Below are 18486 nucleotides of genomic sequence, written 5' to 3' on the forward strand. Positions count from 1 at the left end.
CAATGCTAATTCATGCTTGCCTCCAACAGAAAAAAAGTTCTTTCTCCCACCCTTCCACAGGTATATAACCCCCACTTGCCTAGTTTTCAATATACAGTAGAGTCTCACTTATCCAACATTCGCTTATCCAACGTTCTGGATTATCCAACACATTTTTGTAGTCAATGTTTTCAATACATCGTGATATTTTGGTGCAAAATTCATAAATACAGTAATTACTACATTGCATTACTGCATATTGAACTACAGTAGAGTCTCACTTATCCAACATAAACGGGCCGGCAGAAGCTTGGATAAGCGAATATCTTGGATAATAAGGAGGGATTAAGGAAAAGCCTATTAAACATCAAATTATGTTATGATTTTACAAATTAAGCACCAAAACATCATGTTATATAACAAATTTGACAGAAAAAGTAGTTCAATACCCAGTAATGTTATGTTTTAATTACTGTATTTACGAATTTAGCACCAAAATATCACTATAAATTGAAAACATTGACTACAAAAATGGCTTGGATTATCCAGAGGCTTGGATAATGAGACTCTACTGTACTTTTTCTGAGAAATTTGTTGTATAGCATGATGTTTTGGTGCTTAATTTGTAAAAATCATAACCTAATTTGATGTTTAATAGGCTTTTCCTTAATCCCTCCTTATTATCCAAGATATTCGCTTATCCAAGCTTCTGCTGGCCCGTTTAGCTTGGATACGTGAGACTCTACTGTACTTCATAACCTCTGAGGATGCCTGCCATAGATGTGGGCGAAACGTCAGGAGAGAATACTTCTGGAACATGGCCAGACAGCCCGAAAAACATACAACAACCTTGGCTATGCAATTGTTCGGCGGCTGAACCTGAGGAACCAGGCAAAGGGAAGCAAAGCAGTTCATTATCAAAGTTTAATATGGACATGGCTGATCAATCATACAGAACAGAACCAAGGCGAACAATAAACGGGATGCGGTTACACTTCGACATATTCCCAGCAGCGTGGCGCTTAGCCCCCTCCCATCTGTGTCCCCCCTTTTCCATTCCTGCTTTCCAGCTTCTCTGCAGAAGAAGAAAAATGCAACAGCTCTGTCCAGAGACTCAGAGGCACAACGGAAGGCCCTCCCCGGCACCCAGAAACAGCGGAGATGGAAACCACTTCCTGAAAGGGATGCCAACGCAAGATCCCACCCCTGGAAAACAGCCAAAGCCACGTGGAAGCAGAAACCTGGATCTTGGCAGCAACCAAAGGCTTAAAGGAAGGAAACAACCCTGTGCTTGTCCTTAATGGGGAGACACTGGAGGTAATGAAGGCGTCTCAATGCTGGGCCCCAAAAGAGAAGGGGGCAAGGAGAGGGGGAAGGAAATGTGAGAGGAGTATTGCACCTGATAGGAACGTATTGCGAAATTCACCCCAAGCAAGATCTTGGGCCCTAAGATGGCACTAAGGAACAGACCGAAGCCAACCCACAAATGAAGGACTGGGCTGGTGATGTTTCCCGTGGCCCTAGGCACTGGCTACAGTGACAAGGTTTCCTGAATCACCAGGCATTGCATTTGCACAGAACGGGGAAGAAGCGTCCCTTTTGCAGACAAGCGTAAAAAGAGAGACCCAAGGGGAGTGAAGAAGCAGTAAACCTCACCACCCTTTCCCCATCCTTCTTCTCCAAAAATGTAGAGTCTCACTTATCCAACATAAACGGGCCGGCAGAATGTTGGATAAGCGAATATGTTGGATAATAAGGAGGCATTAAGGAAAAGCCTATTCAACATCAAATTAGGTTATGATTTTACAAATGAAGCACCAAAACAACAAATTTGGCAGAAAAAGGCCCGGGCTGTGGCGCAGGCGGGAGAGCAAGCCAGTTGCAATTAACTGCAATGAATCACTCTGACCAGGAGGTCATGAGTTCGAGGCCCCTCGGAGCCTATGTTTGTTTGTCTTTGTTCTATGTTAAAAGGCATTGAATGTTTGCCTATATGTGTAATGTGATCTGCCCTGAGTTCCCTTCGGGGTGAGAAGGGCGGAATATAAATGCTGTAAATAAAAGTAGTTCAATATGCAGTAATGCTATGTAGTAATTACTGTATTTACAAATTTAGCACCAAAATATCACGATATATTGAAAACATTGACTACACAAATGCGTTGGATAATCCAGAACGTTGGATAAGTGAGTGTTGGATAAGTGAGACTCTACTGTATGTGTTTCCTCCTGGCAGAGAGGTCTTTTTTTGCAGCAGGAGGACAGATCTGGACAAGATCCACTTCGGCTGAATGATCCAAGGATTCTCCGGATGAAGCGTGGCTGCTGGGGAGGCCTTTTAATTCCCCGCAATGCTCTACAAAAGAGAATGTTCCTCCTTACTAAACAAATGAGTGCGGAAACAGTGCTGGCCGAGGCGGGAAAGGAAAGGCTGTGTGGCTCCTGGGAGCCAAACTGGGGCACCTCCGGACCAAATGCTACAGGAGGAACGCCACCAAAGATGCTGGGATTATAGTTTGCATCACATTGCACAGGTTTTCACTCTCTAAGATGAGGCATGTCCAAAGGGACTCGATAGTCCCCGAAAGAGAACACAAAGCAGCACCCTAAAGCTCTAAGAGGAGGACGAGGCACTCGTGGAAAAAGGAGGAAAGAGAACAGTCATGGAGGGTCGGCAACCCACTAAAGAAGGCCTAACAGCCATACTATAGGTCTCTTTGCATGGCGACAAGGCGGGATATGATGCCACGTTCCCTACATCAGAACAGAATGGGATCCATTGGGCCTGGAGGAACAGCAAACCAACATCCGGAGGGACTCCACCCCCCTGGTCCTGCCTTGCAGGGCTGGCGTGAAAAGTCCACAAAGGCAGACTGACAGGAGCGGAAAGTGCCACCCATTTTGCCCTGTCAATGGCAAGGTAAGCTACTAATACAAAGGCAAGAAGGGCTTCGAAAACATTTGAGAGTCGAGGAGGATGGAAACGTGCTACTTTTCTGAACAAAGACAGATACTCTAGATTGGGTTTCTATATCTGACTATTCCAGTTCCGTTGCCCTTAAGAAGAATATACACCAGGGCCAGGTTTGAACAACTCGGTATTATGATGCAAACTGGTCGCTACTGTAACATCCCAAGAAATGAGAGATTGTGTGTCTGGGGAGATCAAATAGTGGAAGATATCGAACATTTTTTGACTGACTGCCCAGCAAATGCCGAACTTCGACACAGATATTTACATCCATTACTACATAATTTTTGGTCTCCCAACAGAAATGATCTTCTGACAGTCCTCTTGCAAGGACAAGAAAGATCCACCATAATTAGAGTAAGCCTTTTTATCCTGAAAGCTATCAAGAAAAGAGCACATTTCCTGAAAGAAGAAGAATCAGGAAAATAAGATTTTGTCGGCAAACAGATGGTCAGCTGCCTGTCCTCCCATCCTTTTTGCCTTGTTTTTATTTATGTTGCACTTTGAAATGGTCATATGACTGGTCAAACAAATAAATTATTATTATTAGATTGGGCTTCTAGGTTTCACAGTGACTGTGCCGGAATAAGGGTTGTTGTTGTTATTATTATGGCTGGGCATAAGTTTATTATTACTAAGAGGAGAAGATAAAGGGGGTTGTTGCAGCCACATGATAGAAAGGTTCATACTAATAGTACCCTGTTTCCCCTAAAATAAGACATCCCCAGAAAATAAGACCTAGTAGAGGTTTTGCTGAATTGCTAAATATAAAGCCTCCCCCGAAAGTAAGACCTAGCAAAGTTTTTGTTTGGAAGCATGCCCGGCACCCACCAAATGAAACACCAGAGCATGCAGGATTGGTAAAGGTGAATGGAAATAATGGTAATAACAAGAAATTCTTGACAGGAGTCACATTTTGTCTGGTTTGGTTATGTTGGTTTGTGATGACAACTACTGTACAGTATATAATAAATGTTAAATTTTTTGTTCAAGAATAAATGTGAATTCTTCTTTATGGAAAAATAAGACATCCCCTGAAAATAAGACTTAGCGCATCTTTGGGAGTAAAAAATAATATAAGACACTGTCTTATTTTCGGGGAAACACGGTAGTAGTAGTAGTAGTAGTAGTAGTAGTAGTAGTAATAAGCCAACCATCCAATCCAGGAGTAAGCCTCCAATCTGACTTGGGAGCACAATAGGCCTCACTTCTGAGTCAACAGGTCCAGGTCTACATTGCTGGACATCCAGCAGATTTGGCAACTGGCTACTTTCTTGAGCCTGCCCTCCCTCACAGGCTTGGCATAGTACCAACACAGTTAATATTTAAGATAACTATGCCAAAAAGGAAAAAAAAAGAAGAAGTCCTCAACCAGTAGAACCGGTTTAGCTTTGATAAGGAACTACTGCCAATAATTCCATTTTCCCAAAGTGCGTCGTGGGAGGGGAAGGATGGCTGCTCTTCCTTATGGCTTCACAATTTGGACGTGTTTTAGGGTTTTTAGTCGCCTGGCAACGTTTCAATAGAACAAAAGATTACTCTTATCAATAGTTCTGATCATCCACTGCTTGAGTCTGGCTAAAGCGCACCAGAGAAGAGCTGAAGAAGGAAGACCAACTCAGCCCAAGAGGGAAGCAGAATGGATAACTCTGGACCCACTCACATAAAACAACATGCACTCCTCCTGGAATAACAGGATCCCCCTTTGTGTTGTTGAAGGCTTTCACAGCCAGAATCACTGGGTTGCTGTGAGTTTTCCAGGCTTTATACCCATGTTCCAGAAACATTCTCTCCTGATGTTTCACCTGCATCTACGGCAGGCATCCTCAGAGGTTGTGAGGTCTGTTGGAAACTAGGCAAGTGCGGTTTAAAGTATTTATCTGTGGAATGTCCAGGGTGGGAGAAAGAACTCTGTGTTGTCTGACATGGTGGTTGAGTGGTCCAGCAGTTCTGTGTTCTCAAATATGGCCATCCAGCCCAGAAAACTCACAGCAACCCAGGTCTCCCTTTCATTCATATCCTTAATTTTACTTTCACGATCCCTGACTATGTTCGATAACACAGCGAAGCAGGTGACTTTCTAGCGCTCCTTGCAGTAAATTTATTGTCTTATGTCAGGATAAACAAACAATGGTTCAGTGCAGGAGAAGACACTATCTGCTCTTTCATTCAAGTGCTGCAGGAAGAGCACAACTAATGCAGGAAAGATGTGAAAATGCCACCTGGGTAAAGGCGGCAGACCTAGAATAAAAGCGGTGAAGGTCAAGGTTTTCCCCTGACATTAAGTCCAGTCGTGTCCGACTCTGGGGGTTTCTAAGCTGAAGAGCCGGCATTGTCCGTAGACACCTTCAAGGTCATGTGGCCATTGGCATGGCTGCATGGAGTGTTGTTACCTTCCTGCCAGAGCAGTACCTATTGATCTACTCACATTGGCATGTTTTTGAACTACTAGGTTGGCAGAAGCTGGAGCTAACAGCGGCCGCTCACTCCACTCCCGGGATCTGAACTTGCGACCTTTCGGTCTGCAAGTTCAGCAGCTCAGGGCTTTAACACACTTCGCCACCGGGGTTCTAGAGTAGGGGAGAGTGCGGATGAGCTCCCTCTATCAGCTCCAGCTCCATGCGGGGACATGAGAGAAGCCTCCCACAAGGATGGGCATGGCCCCATGTAAGCCGCCCCGAGTCCTCATTGGGGAGATGGTGGCGGGGTATAAATAAAGTTTTATTATTATTATTATTATTGTAAAAACATCAAAACATCCGGGCGTCCGCTGGGCAACGTCCTTGCAGACGGCCAATTCTCTCACTCCAGAAGCAACTCCGGTTGCTCCTGACACGAAAAAAAAAATGTGGCCGGCACGACTGCATGGAACGCCATTACCTTCCCTATTGATCTACTCACATTTACATGTTTTCGAACTTCTAGGTTGGTAGAAGCTGGGGCTAACAGCGGGTGCTCACCCAACTCCCTAGATTCGAACCCCTGACCTTTCGGTCAGCAAGTTCAGCAGCTCAGCTGTTTAAGCTGCTGCACCACCAGGGACTCCAATAAAATCGGATTCACTCACATTTACAGACTTTTCCCATCTCTTCCCAGAAAGGCTTATCTTTTGGCATAGGGCACAGGAGAATAACTATTATCTGATATACAACAAGATTACTACACAGCAAACAAGATCTCTATGCTGGCTGTTGCATTGGATCACACATTGGATACTTCCCAAGTGTCTTGGACTATGTTAATAATAATAATAAACCAGAAAACAATGGCTGGGAGAGTGCCACAGATACTGGGATGAAGCAAAATGCGGCCCATAGAAGAGCATAGAAAGCAAAAGGGAAAGGTGACAAGGCGGCTGCAAAGTGATCTGTTCCAAAAGAGAGATGGAGTCTAAACGGGGAAAGGATGTGGGTCAAGACAAGGGTAAAAGGGGTCTGGCATAATATCCATTTCCCCTCCAGCCATGACAGGAAGCCCTGCCTTGGCATCACTACTAGAAGTTAAAAAGAGTTGAGCACATCTTTGGGTTAAGAGAAGAGGGAAACGTTGCACCATCTTTCTACAATACAAGAAAAACAAACCAAGAAAGATATGGCTTATGAGACCCCAAGTTTGCATACTGTTTCAAAGATCCTAAGGAGAGGGAGAAACCTATTCCCCAAAGCCTCGCTTGTCACAAGCAAACAGCTCAAATCATAACAATGAAGAGCGAAAAACAACTGTCTCTCGTCCCAGTCGTGTTGAAAGATGCACAGCGGTGTGTCGGCCTTTTCCTCGCAGAAGGGCGAGGCTTGGCAGAGTTAAAAGTGTATGACACACACTTCGGGGTTTGTGAATTTAAGATTTATTGATTTCCATCATGTTTGTTTTTAAATAGGATCGAACGAAGCTGGCTGCAGAACAGGGGTGGCGGCTGTTCTCTTTCTTAAGTTAAAAATAAACTAATGGGGGGGAGAGAGTGTGTCCCCACCTCTGGCGTCCTCCCTGGCCTCTTTGGGATCGAACGGAGGCAGATGTCCTGGGATGACCCCCGTCCAGGCCCCTCTCCCAGCAGTGTCTGTCCCTCGGTCCGTGAGACGGTCCCCCCAGCGCCAGAGGTGAGGCGTGCCTTCAAAAGAACTGCCACTTGCCCAGCACCGTGTCCTTGATGGCGTCCACGTATTGGGTGGGGACCCAGTAGACCCAGTAGTAGGAGGCTTCCGTCGGCCCCAGCTGGAAGGCCTGGAAGGGAAGAAGGAGGAGAAGGAGAGGCAGCCGGAGGAGATGGAGGCTCAGGCAAAGGGGTGTCTCACCAGTGAGGAAGAGGAGCAGGAGCTTCTTGTGGAGCTCAACACTTTAGCATGTTCCTGACCAACTTTGGGGGAAATGATCCAAACACGTTGTAGTTCACCCACAATCACAAAGCACTGTGATGGATCCAGACCAAACTTGGCACACAGACCCCTCAAAACCAACTTTAAGAACTGGCAGGGTGGGGGTTGTCAGTAATTGTAGTTCACTCGTATCTAGAGAACTGTGAACCCCACCAATAATGGATCTGGACTAATATATTGTCAAAGGCTTTCATGGCCGGAATCACTGGGTTGCTGTGAGTTTTCCAGACTGTGTGGCCAGACAGTGGGGCCAGGCTGTGGCGCAGCCGGCTAGTAACCAGCTGCTATAAATCACTACTGACCGAGAGGTCATGAGTTCGAAGCCCGGGTCGGGTTAAGCCTCCGACCATTAAAAAAAAAATAGCCCTGGCTTGCTGTTGACCTAGCAGACCCGAAAGACAGTTGCATGTGTCAAGTAGGGAAAATTTAGGTACGCTTTATGTGGGAGGCTAATTTAACTAATCTACAACACCATAAAACTGCTCACGAGGAAAAGAATGAGGAAGAACAGCCACCAATGGACGGTGAAGCAACAGCTCCCCCTGTGGCCGGAATCGTGAAGCTGGAAAGATGTTAAAAAATGCCTCTGTTTCTGTCTAAAACTGAATGTTGTTTGTCTGTTGGCATTGAATGTTTGCCATATATGTGTTCATTGTAATCCGCCCTGAGTCCCCTTCGGGGTGAGAAGGGCGGAATATAAATACTGTAAATAAATAAATAAATAAATGTTCCAGAAGCATTCTCTCTTCAAGTTTCACCCACATCTATGGCAGGCAGCCTAAGAGGTTATGAGGTCTGTTGGAAACTAGGCAAGGGAGATTGATATACAGTAGAGTTTCACTTATCCAACACTCGCTTATCCAACGTTCTGGATTATCCAACCCATTTTTGTAGTCAATGTTTTCACTTCACTTCACTTCACTTCATTTCTTAATTAGTCGCTCTCCACCAGAGTGCTCCGAGCAACTTACAATTTAAAATATCATTCCACAATATAAAAAACATTCATCATAAAAACATTCAACATAAAAACATTCAACCAATACATTGTGAAATTATGGTGCAAAATTTGTAAATACAGTAGAGTCTCACTTATCCAACACTCGCTTATCCAACGTTCTGGATTATCCAACACATTTTTGTAGTCAATGTTTTCAATACATCATGATATTTTGGTGCTAAATTCGTAAATACAGCAATTACTACATAGCATTACTGTGTATTGAACTACTTTTTCTGTCAAATGTGTTGTATAACATGATGTTTTGGTGCTTAATTTGTAAAATCATAACCTAATTTGATGTTTAATAGGCTTTTCCTTAATGCCTCATTATTATCCAACATATTCACTTATCCAACATTCTGCCAGCCCGTTTATGTTGGATAAGTGAGACTCTACTGTACAGTAATTACTACATAGCATTACTGTGTAATGAACTACTTTTTCTGTCAAATTTGTTGCATAACATGATGTTTTGGTGCTTAATTTGTAAAATCATAACCTAATTTGATGTTTAATAGGCTTTTCCTCAATCCCTCCTTATTTATTTTTTTTTTTTTTGCAAATAATTTTTATTGGGGTTTATCACTAGCGAAACACAAAAACAAACAAACAATAATAATGAAACAACACAAAACAACTTAACCGAATCAATCCCTCCTTATTATCCAACATTTTGCCGGCCCGTTTATGTTGGATAAGTGAGACTCTACTGTATCTTGCATTGTCTAGGGTGGGAGAAAGAACTCTTTGTCTGTTGGAGACAAGTGTGAATGTTGTAATTAATCACCTTGATTACCATTGAAAAGCCTTGCAGCTTCAAGGCCTAACAACCACCATGTCAGACAACACAGAGAAGCCACTGAAATCCACAAGCATGTGGACAATTTTAACAGAAAGTAGGAAACCATGGAAATGAACAAAATCCGGTACCAGTATTCAAAAACTCTAAAATCTGGAGAGTAAATAATTAACAACACTCAGAAAACAGGGAAATTTCAGACAGGAAACAATCAGAGCCAGGTAACACCTCCCAACAAAGGATTTCCCCAGGCAGGAATCAGCCAGGCCTTGAAGCTGCAAGGCTTTTCAATGCTAATCAAGGCGATTAATTGCAACATTCACACTTGACTCCTACAGACAAGTTTTTTCTCCCAACCTGTACTTTCCACACATATATAAACCCCACTTGCCTAGTTTTCAATATACCTCACAGCCTCTGAGGATGCCTGCCATAGATGTGGCCGAAACGTCAGGAGAAAATGCTTCTGGAACATGGCCAGACAGCCCAGAAAACTCACAGCAACCTGGATCTGGACTAAAATTGGCAAGCCGAACCACCACTGCCAACTTAAAATACTGATGGGGTTTGGGGGCAGTGACAGATGATGATGATAAGAATTTCAGTGGTGAATGTATACATTATGGCAGACCTAAGCCGGCTTGTAATTCTGTAAGGCCCCTTACCATCATGTGATAATCCTCATGTCCTTCAATGGGTTCGCTCACCACGTTCTTGATGGACCCCATTGGCAACTTTTCTGTCCTTTCTGCAAGGAAACAATACAACCAGACATGTTTATACTCTCTGTTTGGGAGCTCCTTCTACCCTGCGGAAGGGGCAAGGCGGGAAACAGTTTCCCTAAATGGCATGCCGTGTGTTCCTTGATCAGACCATACCTGGAATCACACTGTGTCCAATTCTGGGCACCACAATTTAAGGGAGATGTTGCCAAGCTGGGATGTGTCCAGAGGAGGGTGACTAAAAGGATCAAAGGCCTGGAGAACAAGCCCCATGAGGAGCGGCTTAAAGAGCTGTCTAGCCTGCCCCCGTCTTCAGAAGGAATATTCCATCTCAAATAAGAGAAAAAAATCAACTGCTGCTTTCTCAGGTTATATTATAGAAATTCAGTTAGCATTTCTCTTACCATCTCTTTCCTTGAAACTAATCTGACCTAAAGTAGAATCATAGAGTTGAAAGAGGCCACATGGGCCATCTAGTCCAACCCCCTGCCATGCAGAGAAAGCACAATCAAGTAATCCTGACAGATGGCTATCCAGCCTGTTTAAAAGCCTCCAAGGAAGAAGCCTCCGGGCAGAGAGTTCCACTGCTGAACAGTTCTTATAGTCAGGAAGTTCTTCCTAATGTTCAGTTAGAATCTCCTTTCCTGTAATTTGAACCCATTGCTCCAAGTCCTACATTCCAGGGCAGCAGAAAACAGATCTTCTCCCTTTCACATCCTTTCACATATTTGTACCATGTCTCTTCTCAGCCTTCTCTTCTGTCTCTTCTGTACAAACAAATTCCGATGTACACTACACATGTCTTATTTGTAGTGCAAAAACAACAACAATGAAATAACTATGAAAGAACAATACATTATTTAAAAATAAAAACAATTTTAACCAACATACATTTATCAGGATTTCAATGGGAAGTGTGGCCCTGCTTCTGGCCAATGAGATAGTCAAGTTAATTAGGGCTGTTGTTGTTGTTGTTGTTGTTGTTGTTGTTGTGTGCCTTCAAGTCATTTCAGACTTTGGGCGAGCCTAAGTCTAAAATTTATTTATTTACTGCATTTATTTACTACATTTGTATCACACCCTTCTCACCCCAAAGGGGACTCAGAGTGGCTTACAAATTATATGTACATACAATATGTTATATTATCAGCATAGCACACTATTAGCATTATATATTACTATATTGAACTATACCACTATACTGTAATATTATTAGTAATATATAATATATAATTAATATTATTATATGGTATTATATTGTATAAAATGATAAGATTATTATCAATATCATATGTATATACAATATATTATATTATTAAAACTGATATAAAATATTATATTATAAATGGGGGTGGGGGCCAGGTAAATGACCTTGGAGGGCCGCATCCGGCCCCCGGGACCTTAGTTTGGGGATCCCTGATCTAGACATTATACTCCTTTTGATGCAGCCCAAAAATCCTACTGGGTTTTTTATATACAGCATCATATTGTTTATATACAGCATCACCTGTTCAACTTGTTGTCAATGAAGACTCTAAGATTTTTTTCACATGTACTGTTGTCAAGCCGGGCATCACCTATTCTGTATCTCTGCATTTCATATTTTTCTGAAAGACCAAGCTAGGTCTTCACAAGTCCATGGACCTTTAGGGTCCCTTGCAAAGCAACAAATGCAACATCCGCTTCCCCAAGAGCCCAAGGGACAGACTCCAAAGCCCCCACCTTTCGTGCCAATCCAGAGCTGATCCTGTTCGAGTTTGAAAGTGAGCCGGACTTTTCCGCCAGACTTGTTGTACATGCCCGATAAAGGGACAGTTGGCAGTCGTTCCTGAAGAGGCAAAGAACAGAAATCATCCATGAAACAAGCCAAGCAGCTACTAGCTCTGCCATCAGAAAAACCGTTCTCCTTTGCTTTGTCGGCAGAAAAGGAAAAACTCATGATCTTGGCACTTACCTGGACACCTTTGACAGAAGGCATCACGTCATCCGGTTTGCCTTTATCTAATACTTTCCTGTGTTGCTGTAACAAAGCAGAAATCAGAACTGAAATTCAATGCAAACTCAGCAGGACCTCCCTTCTGCCCAGATGACAGAGCCTACATGAGAGGTTTACCAATTGCAGCAGACAGACTTTTGAGAATGAGAGACATGATATCTAAACATCAGAGGATACTTTGTTATGTCTCACTCGTGCAATCTAATACCAGATCAGAAGTATATTCACTTTATCAGCAACCTTTTCTAAACAGCATGCGGATTTTGAACTCTCTTTAATCCTGTGGTGCTTATTCTCAGGATCAAACATTAGAAAGGGTCAATGGGGATACAATTTAGAACACAGTACAGAGAAACGCTAAAAGAACCAATGAATACGAAAAGAAATATTTAGATTTTGATAATACTGTATATTATTATTAGTGACATTTATATCCCGCCCTTCTCACCCCAAAGGAGACTCAGGGTGGCTTACAAGTTATATGTACATACAATATATTATATTATTAGTATAGCACAATATAAGCATTATATATTACTATATTGTACCATGCCACTATGCTGCAATATTATTACTACTATTAGATGTAATATATAATAATAATAATAATATTGTATTACATTATATAATTTGTAATACTTGTTCGTTGGCAACATTTCAGTTTTGTCAACAGTGAAATGTTACAAAGGAAGGAAAATATGTATCAACATATGTATCAGCACTTTGTAAAATTTTCCATTGAATTAATTAAGACTACTCAAAAGTCAGCAATATTTTACTTCAAAAAGCCATTTACCATACTAACAAATTGTGATAACTACTTTCTCTGAAGTCAAAGGAGGAATTTGGGTGCCAACTCGGTCAAGAATATGCTGACACTTTGGAGAAGCATATTACAGTAGAGTCTCACTTATCCAAGCTAAACAGGACGGCAGAAGCTTGGATAAGCGAATATCTTGGATAATAAGGAGGGACTAAGGAAAAGCCTATTAAACATCAAATTAGGTTATGATTTTACAAATTAAGCACCAAAACATCATGTTATACAACACATCTGACAGAAAAAGTAGTTCAATTCATAGCAATGTTATGTTGTAATTACTGTATTTACAAATTTAGCACCAAAATATCACGATATATTGAAAACATTGACTACAAAAAATGGCTTGGATAATCCAGAGGCTTGGATAGGTGAGGCTTGGATAAGTGAGACTCTACTGTATTACTATTATTTTTTAACTTTACTTATATCCCGCCTTTCTCCCCATTGGGACTCAAAGTGGCTAACAACCAAACAATTTACTAGCAATGTAAAACAAAGCAATTAAAAATCAATTAAATATTAGTCTTTGGATAATGTGTTGTCGAAGGCTTTCATGGACGGGATCACAGGATTGTTGTATGTCTTTCAGGCTGTGTGGCCATGTTCCAGAAGTATTCTCTCCTGACGTTTTGCCCACATCTATGGCAGACATCCTCAGAGGTTGTGAGGTATGGAATAAACAGAAGTCACTGGGGACAGGTAGATTTGCAATGTGGCAGTTTTCCTTTGAAGAACAAACTGAACTGAGAATGAAAGGATTTTGCTACTCAGGAGTAGCAGAACTGTAACATGGCACAATAGGAAAATTGTAATATGGGCCAAGATCCCACCTTGTGGTTGTGTAGTATGAGGAAAACTGCCTCATTGCAAATCTACCGGTCTCCAGTGACTTCTGTTTATTCCATACCTCACAACCTCTGAGGATGCCTGCCATAGATGTGGGCGAAACGTCAGGAGAGAATACTTCTGGAACATGGCCACACAGCCCGAAAGACATACAACAATCAAGTCTTTGGATACACAGTTAAAATATAATTAAAGTACATACCTACAATAAATACAATAAAAATTACATGTAAAACTCAGCAAAGCATCCTGTCTGTTTCTCCAGCCGTAAAACTGGAAAAGCCATTTACTCTGCAAGCCTGTGACCATAATGGCCCAAGAGATCAAAGGCTTCAGGCCAACTTGCTGCTGCATCAGCGCATAAGCGGAAGGGCTTCTCGTCTAACCAGCCAAACAACCAAACTTTCTGTAGCAAACCCGGCACAATAGCATGTCAAACCGCCCAGGACAGAGGCCGACCCACCTTTTGTCGGCAGAGAGGCTCCTTTTTACTCTCTTCTGGCTTCACTTCCTGCTGCGCGGCATCCTTCGGCGTGTTCACGGCCAAGACATCGTTGATCGTTGAGCCGACCACCATGATTTTGGCTCCGCTGATCACCTTGATTTCCCGTAACGTCTTCTCCTCTGGCACCAGTCCTTTGAACATGACCTTTTGCATGGCGGGTGGGAGGCCTGGCAAAGAAGGGACCAACAGGGGTTGGACTTAATGTCTCCTGGAGGCGAAGGGTGGCAGAACGGCCTCTCAGAGAGGCACAGAAAGGCTCACCTGTGAGCGAGTGGATCTTCTGCTTCAGGTCCGCCCCCGTGCTGTCCAGTGGGAACTTCAAGTCGTACTTGTTTTTGTTCCAGATTATTTTGAGTTCAACCAGTTCTTTCTCCGCATCGGCTTCCCCTCCATTGCTGACAGAGTCTGGGGGGTCGCCAGAGGGCTCCTCTGGCAGTTTCTCAGCCGCAAGGGAGTTGTTTGGGCTATCGTCCCTACAGCCTAAAGATGGATCCTGGGTCTCCGCGTCCATGTTGGCGTCTTCTGAATCTGGGAAGAAGAGGAACAAATGACCAGGGCATCCAGAACAGAAGCTTAATCCGTTTCCTTCCTGCCATTCCCTTTTCCTTCTCTACTTCATCTTATTTAGATTGCAAACTTGATGGCAAATTTACTGATAAGACCACTTAAAACAGGATGAGTGCAATGCTAAAAGCATACAAACAAGGGTAAAAACACTGCAAATATATACATGGCAAGTTTCTCTGCTGAGCAAATTGGATATTTGGACTGTAATAAAGATTGATTGATTGCTTCTTTTGCAATTAAATGATTAAAATTCACTATTTGTAAAATGCTCTGAGAGCCTTTGTGGCTGAAAAATGGGGTGCAACTCCTCTAACCAAATAAATGAAACAATTAAAGAGCAACGTATAAATATTCTAAAATATAAACATGAACATATATAAATTCTCTAAACCAATGTTTCTCAAAGGTCTTCTACACATTTGTATAAAATCCAGATTATCTGCTTTGAACTGGATTATCTGGCAGCATAGACACAGATAATCAACTTCAATCCCATTATCTGCCTTGTTATTCTGGATTATATGGCAGTATAGATGGGGCCAAACAGGTGTTTTGGATTTCAGCCTCCACAATTTCTAACAGCTGGTAAACTACTTGGGATTTCTGGGAGCCAAAGTCCAAAACACCTGGAGCACAGTTTCAGAAACACTGCTCCAAGTAAATAAATTATATAAGTGAATACCACAGTATAAATACTTAAACCAGGAGTTCCAACCTTTTTTCACCCTGCCCCACCTAAGCATCTCTTTTTTAAAAAAATATGAAATATAATTCATATTATTCCAAAAGGGAAAGATTTATTCATATAGAGAAAGTCTAAATGCCTGTTAAACTTGTCTAAACAAACCTACAAATAATAATAATAATAATAATAATAATAATAATAATAATAATAATAATATAATTATGAACTTTATTTTTAACCCGCCCTCTCTTCCAAAAACAAAAAATGGCAAACATCCAATGCCATGTGTAAATAACAAATTAGAACAACTAAAGCAAACAGTTAACAACAGTTAAAAATAAAACAATTGAACAACCTTGGCTAAAAGATATAACATATAACTCAGTCAGGCCTCATAAATAACACCTTAAGCACTTAAGCTGTTAAAATCTGTATAAAATATAAAAATATAGAAAAAATATAGCCCTTCAATAAGTTAAAAAATTGGTTGTCAACATCGTCAGATGGTTTAGAATCGGAGGTGGAAACTAATCTTCCTCTCTGGGTTTCTGTGAAGTTTCCGGGCTGTATGGTCATGTTCCAGAAGCATTCTCTCCTGACATTTCACCCACATCTATGGCAAGCATCCTCAGAGTTTGTGAGGTCTGTTGGAAACTAGGCAAATGGGGTTTGTATAACTACGAAATGTCCAGGGTGGGGGAAAAAAATTCTTTTCTGCCTGAGGCAAGTGTGAATGTTGCAATTGGCCGGCTTGATTAGCACTGAAAAGCCTGTCAAATTCAAGGCCTGGATGATTTCTGCCTGGGGGAATAATAATAACAACACTTTATTTATACCCTGCCACCATCTCCCCGTGGGGACTCGGGCTGGCTTACATGGGGCAGAGGCCCAAACAACATAAAGGCAAAATATAAGCAACATAATACAAATCACAATATAAAAAAGATAAAACAGTAATACAATATATCAATGAAAACAACAACACAAGGATAAAAAATTGCATTTAAAACACATAAATGGTAAGACCATAATAAATATAGGATAGATTATTTTAAAAAATCCTTTGTTGAGAGATGTAAACTAGCCCTGATCTGTTTCTTGTCTGGAATTCCTGTTTTCTGAGTGTTCTTTATCAACTGTCCTGATTTTAGAGTTTTTTAAATACTGGTAGCTAGATTTTGTTCATTTTCATTTCCAACAAAGGATTCCCCCAGGCCGGAAACAGCCAGGCCTTGAAGTTGCCAGAATATTCAGTGCTAATCAAGGTGGTCAACTGCAACATTCAGGCAGTCAAGAGTTGTTTCTCCCACTCTGAACATTATTCCAGAGGTATAAAAACCTCACACGCTTAGTTTCTAACAGACATCATAAGCTCTGAGGATGCCTGCCATAGATGTCGGCGAACCGTCAGCAGAGAATGCTTCTGGAACATGGCCAGACAGCCCGGAAAACTCACAGCAACCCAGAAAGACAGCTGACTAGCAAAACCAAGGCCTTTGCCACTGATGTATAAATGTATTTATTTATGTACAGTAGAGTCTCACTTATCCAACACTAGCTTATCCAACATTCTGGATTATCCAATGCATTTTTGTAGTCAATGTTTTCAATATATTGTGATATTTTGGTGCTAAATTCATAAATACAGTAATTACTACATAGCATTACTGCGTATTGAACTACTTTTTCTGCCAAATTTGTTGTCTAACATGATGTTTTGGTGCTTCATTTGTAAAATCATAACCTAATTTGATGTTTAATAGGCTTTTCCTTAATGTCTCCTTATTATCCAACATATTCGCTTATCCAACATTCCGCCGGCCCGTTTATGTTGGATAAGTGAGACTCCACTGTATATCTTATTTTATACATTTATATCCCACCCTTCTCACCCCGAAGGGGACTCAGAGCAGCTTACAAATTAAATTTACATACAATATTATATTATTAGCATAGCACAATATTGGCAATAAATTACCATACTGTACTATATCAATATATTGTAACATTATTAATAATATTACATTACATATAATATATAATTTATATTATTACAGTAGAGTCTCACTTATCCAAGCCTCGCTTATCCAAGCCATTTTTGTAGTCAATGTTTTCAATATATCGTGATATTTTGGTGCTAAATTCATAAATACAGTAATTACTACATAGCATTACTGCGTATTGAACTTCTTTTTCTGTCAAATTTGTTGTATAACATGATGTTTTGGTACTTCATTTGTAAAATCATAACCTAATTTGATGTTTAATAGGCTTTTCCTTAATGCCTCCTTATTATCCAACATATTCGTTTATCCAACATTGGATAAGTGAGATTCTACTGTATTTATTATTTTATACATTTATATCCCACCCTTCTCACCCCGAAGGGGACTCAGAGCAGCTTGCAAATTAAATTTACATACAATATTATATTATTAGCACAGCACAATATTGGCAATAAATTACCATATTGTACTATATCTATATACTGTAACATTATTAATAATATTACATTACATATAATATATACTGTATTATTTTATACATTTATATCCCACCCTTCTCACCCCGAAGGGGACTCAGAGCAGCTTACAAATTAAATGTACATACAATATTATATTATTAGCACAGCACAATATTGGCAATAAATTACCATATTGTACTATATCTATATATTGTAACATTGTTAATATTACATTACATATAATATATAATTTATATTATTATATTAAAATTATTATAAAGTGCTTCTCTGCCTTGGCTGCCTCAATTAGCAGCCATTTAAGGCCTTTAGGCCCTTCGAGGAGGAAGCAGCCCTTGGCCTGGGATTCAGGCCTCTTGAGGGTGGGCTGAATGCCCTCTGACACCCCTCTGAACTGCTCTCCAGCCTTGGGAGTTGTAGTTCGACAAGGTCTGGCGCCTCCTCCGCCTGAGAGGGCTGCTGCCTCCCCAAACTACAGCTCCCAGGACCCCGCCCCGGCCCCCCTCCTGCTTGCCGGCCCCGCGGTGGCTCCTCTCCTCCTCCTCGGCCTCCTTCTCACCGGGAGAACCGGACGTAGAGGAGGCGGCGGCGGCGGCCATGATGATTGTGTACAACCCGCCCGCGGGGCATGACGGGAAAAGGCGCCTCGCCGCCCCGATTGGCCCTCGCCGGCCTCCGTAGCCCGCCTCTTCCGCTTGCCTTAGTGGCTTCCCAAGCTGCGATGTCAAAGAGACG

At 41.7% G+C, this 18486-nt stretch overlaps 1 protein-coding gene across 2 annotated transcripts; it reads right to left on the reverse strand.

Moving 5' to 3' along the window:
* Positions 1-889: 889 nt before the first annotated feature.
* Positions 890-18463, reverse strand: ubfd1 (ubiquitin family domain containing 1). Of its 2 annotated transcripts, none has more exons than XM_062964531.1 (7): positions 18311-18463; positions 14279-14545; positions 13976-14184; positions 11802-11867; positions 11570-11675; positions 9791-9873; positions 890-7171 (listed from the first exon to the last, which is right to left on the reverse strand). In XM_062964531.1, the coding sequence occupies exons 1-7, from the start codon at positions 18348-18350 to the stop codon at positions 7061-7063; spliced, it is 882 nt and encodes a 293-aa protein (XP_062820601.1). In that variant the 5' UTR covers positions 18351-18463; the 3' UTR covers positions 890-7060. The 2 variants fall into 2 exon arrangements, with proteins under 2 accessions (XP_062820601.1, XP_062820600.1); XM_062964530.1 differs by having other exon boundaries at positions 18266-18390.
* Positions 18464-18486: the final 23 nt, after the last annotated feature.

Source organism: Anolis carolinensis, unplaced genomic scaffold, assembly GCF_035594765.1.
Source record: "Anolis carolinensis isolate JA03-04 unplaced genomic scaffold, rAnoCar3.1.pri scaffold_13, whole genome shotgun sequence".
Taxonomy (NCBI): Eukaryota; Metazoa; Chordata; class Lepidosauria; order Squamata; family Dactyloidae; genus Anolis; species Anolis carolinensis.

What these genes read in the sequence shown, in the direction of transcription:
- ubfd1 (XM_062964530.1), bottom strand. Translation starts at nt 18,350, where the DNA reads ATGGCCGCCGCCGCCGCCTCCTCTACGTCCGGTTCTCCCGGTGAGAAG. An exon ending in GAGGAGCCACCGCGGGGCCG is followed by an intron (nt 14,546 to 18,265) that starts GCAAGCAGGAGG and finishes TCTTCTTCCCAG; the next exon opens with ATTCAGAAGACGCCAACATG. An exon ending in ATGAGGATTATCACATGATG is followed by an intron (nt 7,172 to 9,790) that starts GTAAGGGGCCTT and finishes CTTCCCTTCCAG; the next exon opens with GCCTTCCAGCTGGGGCCGAC.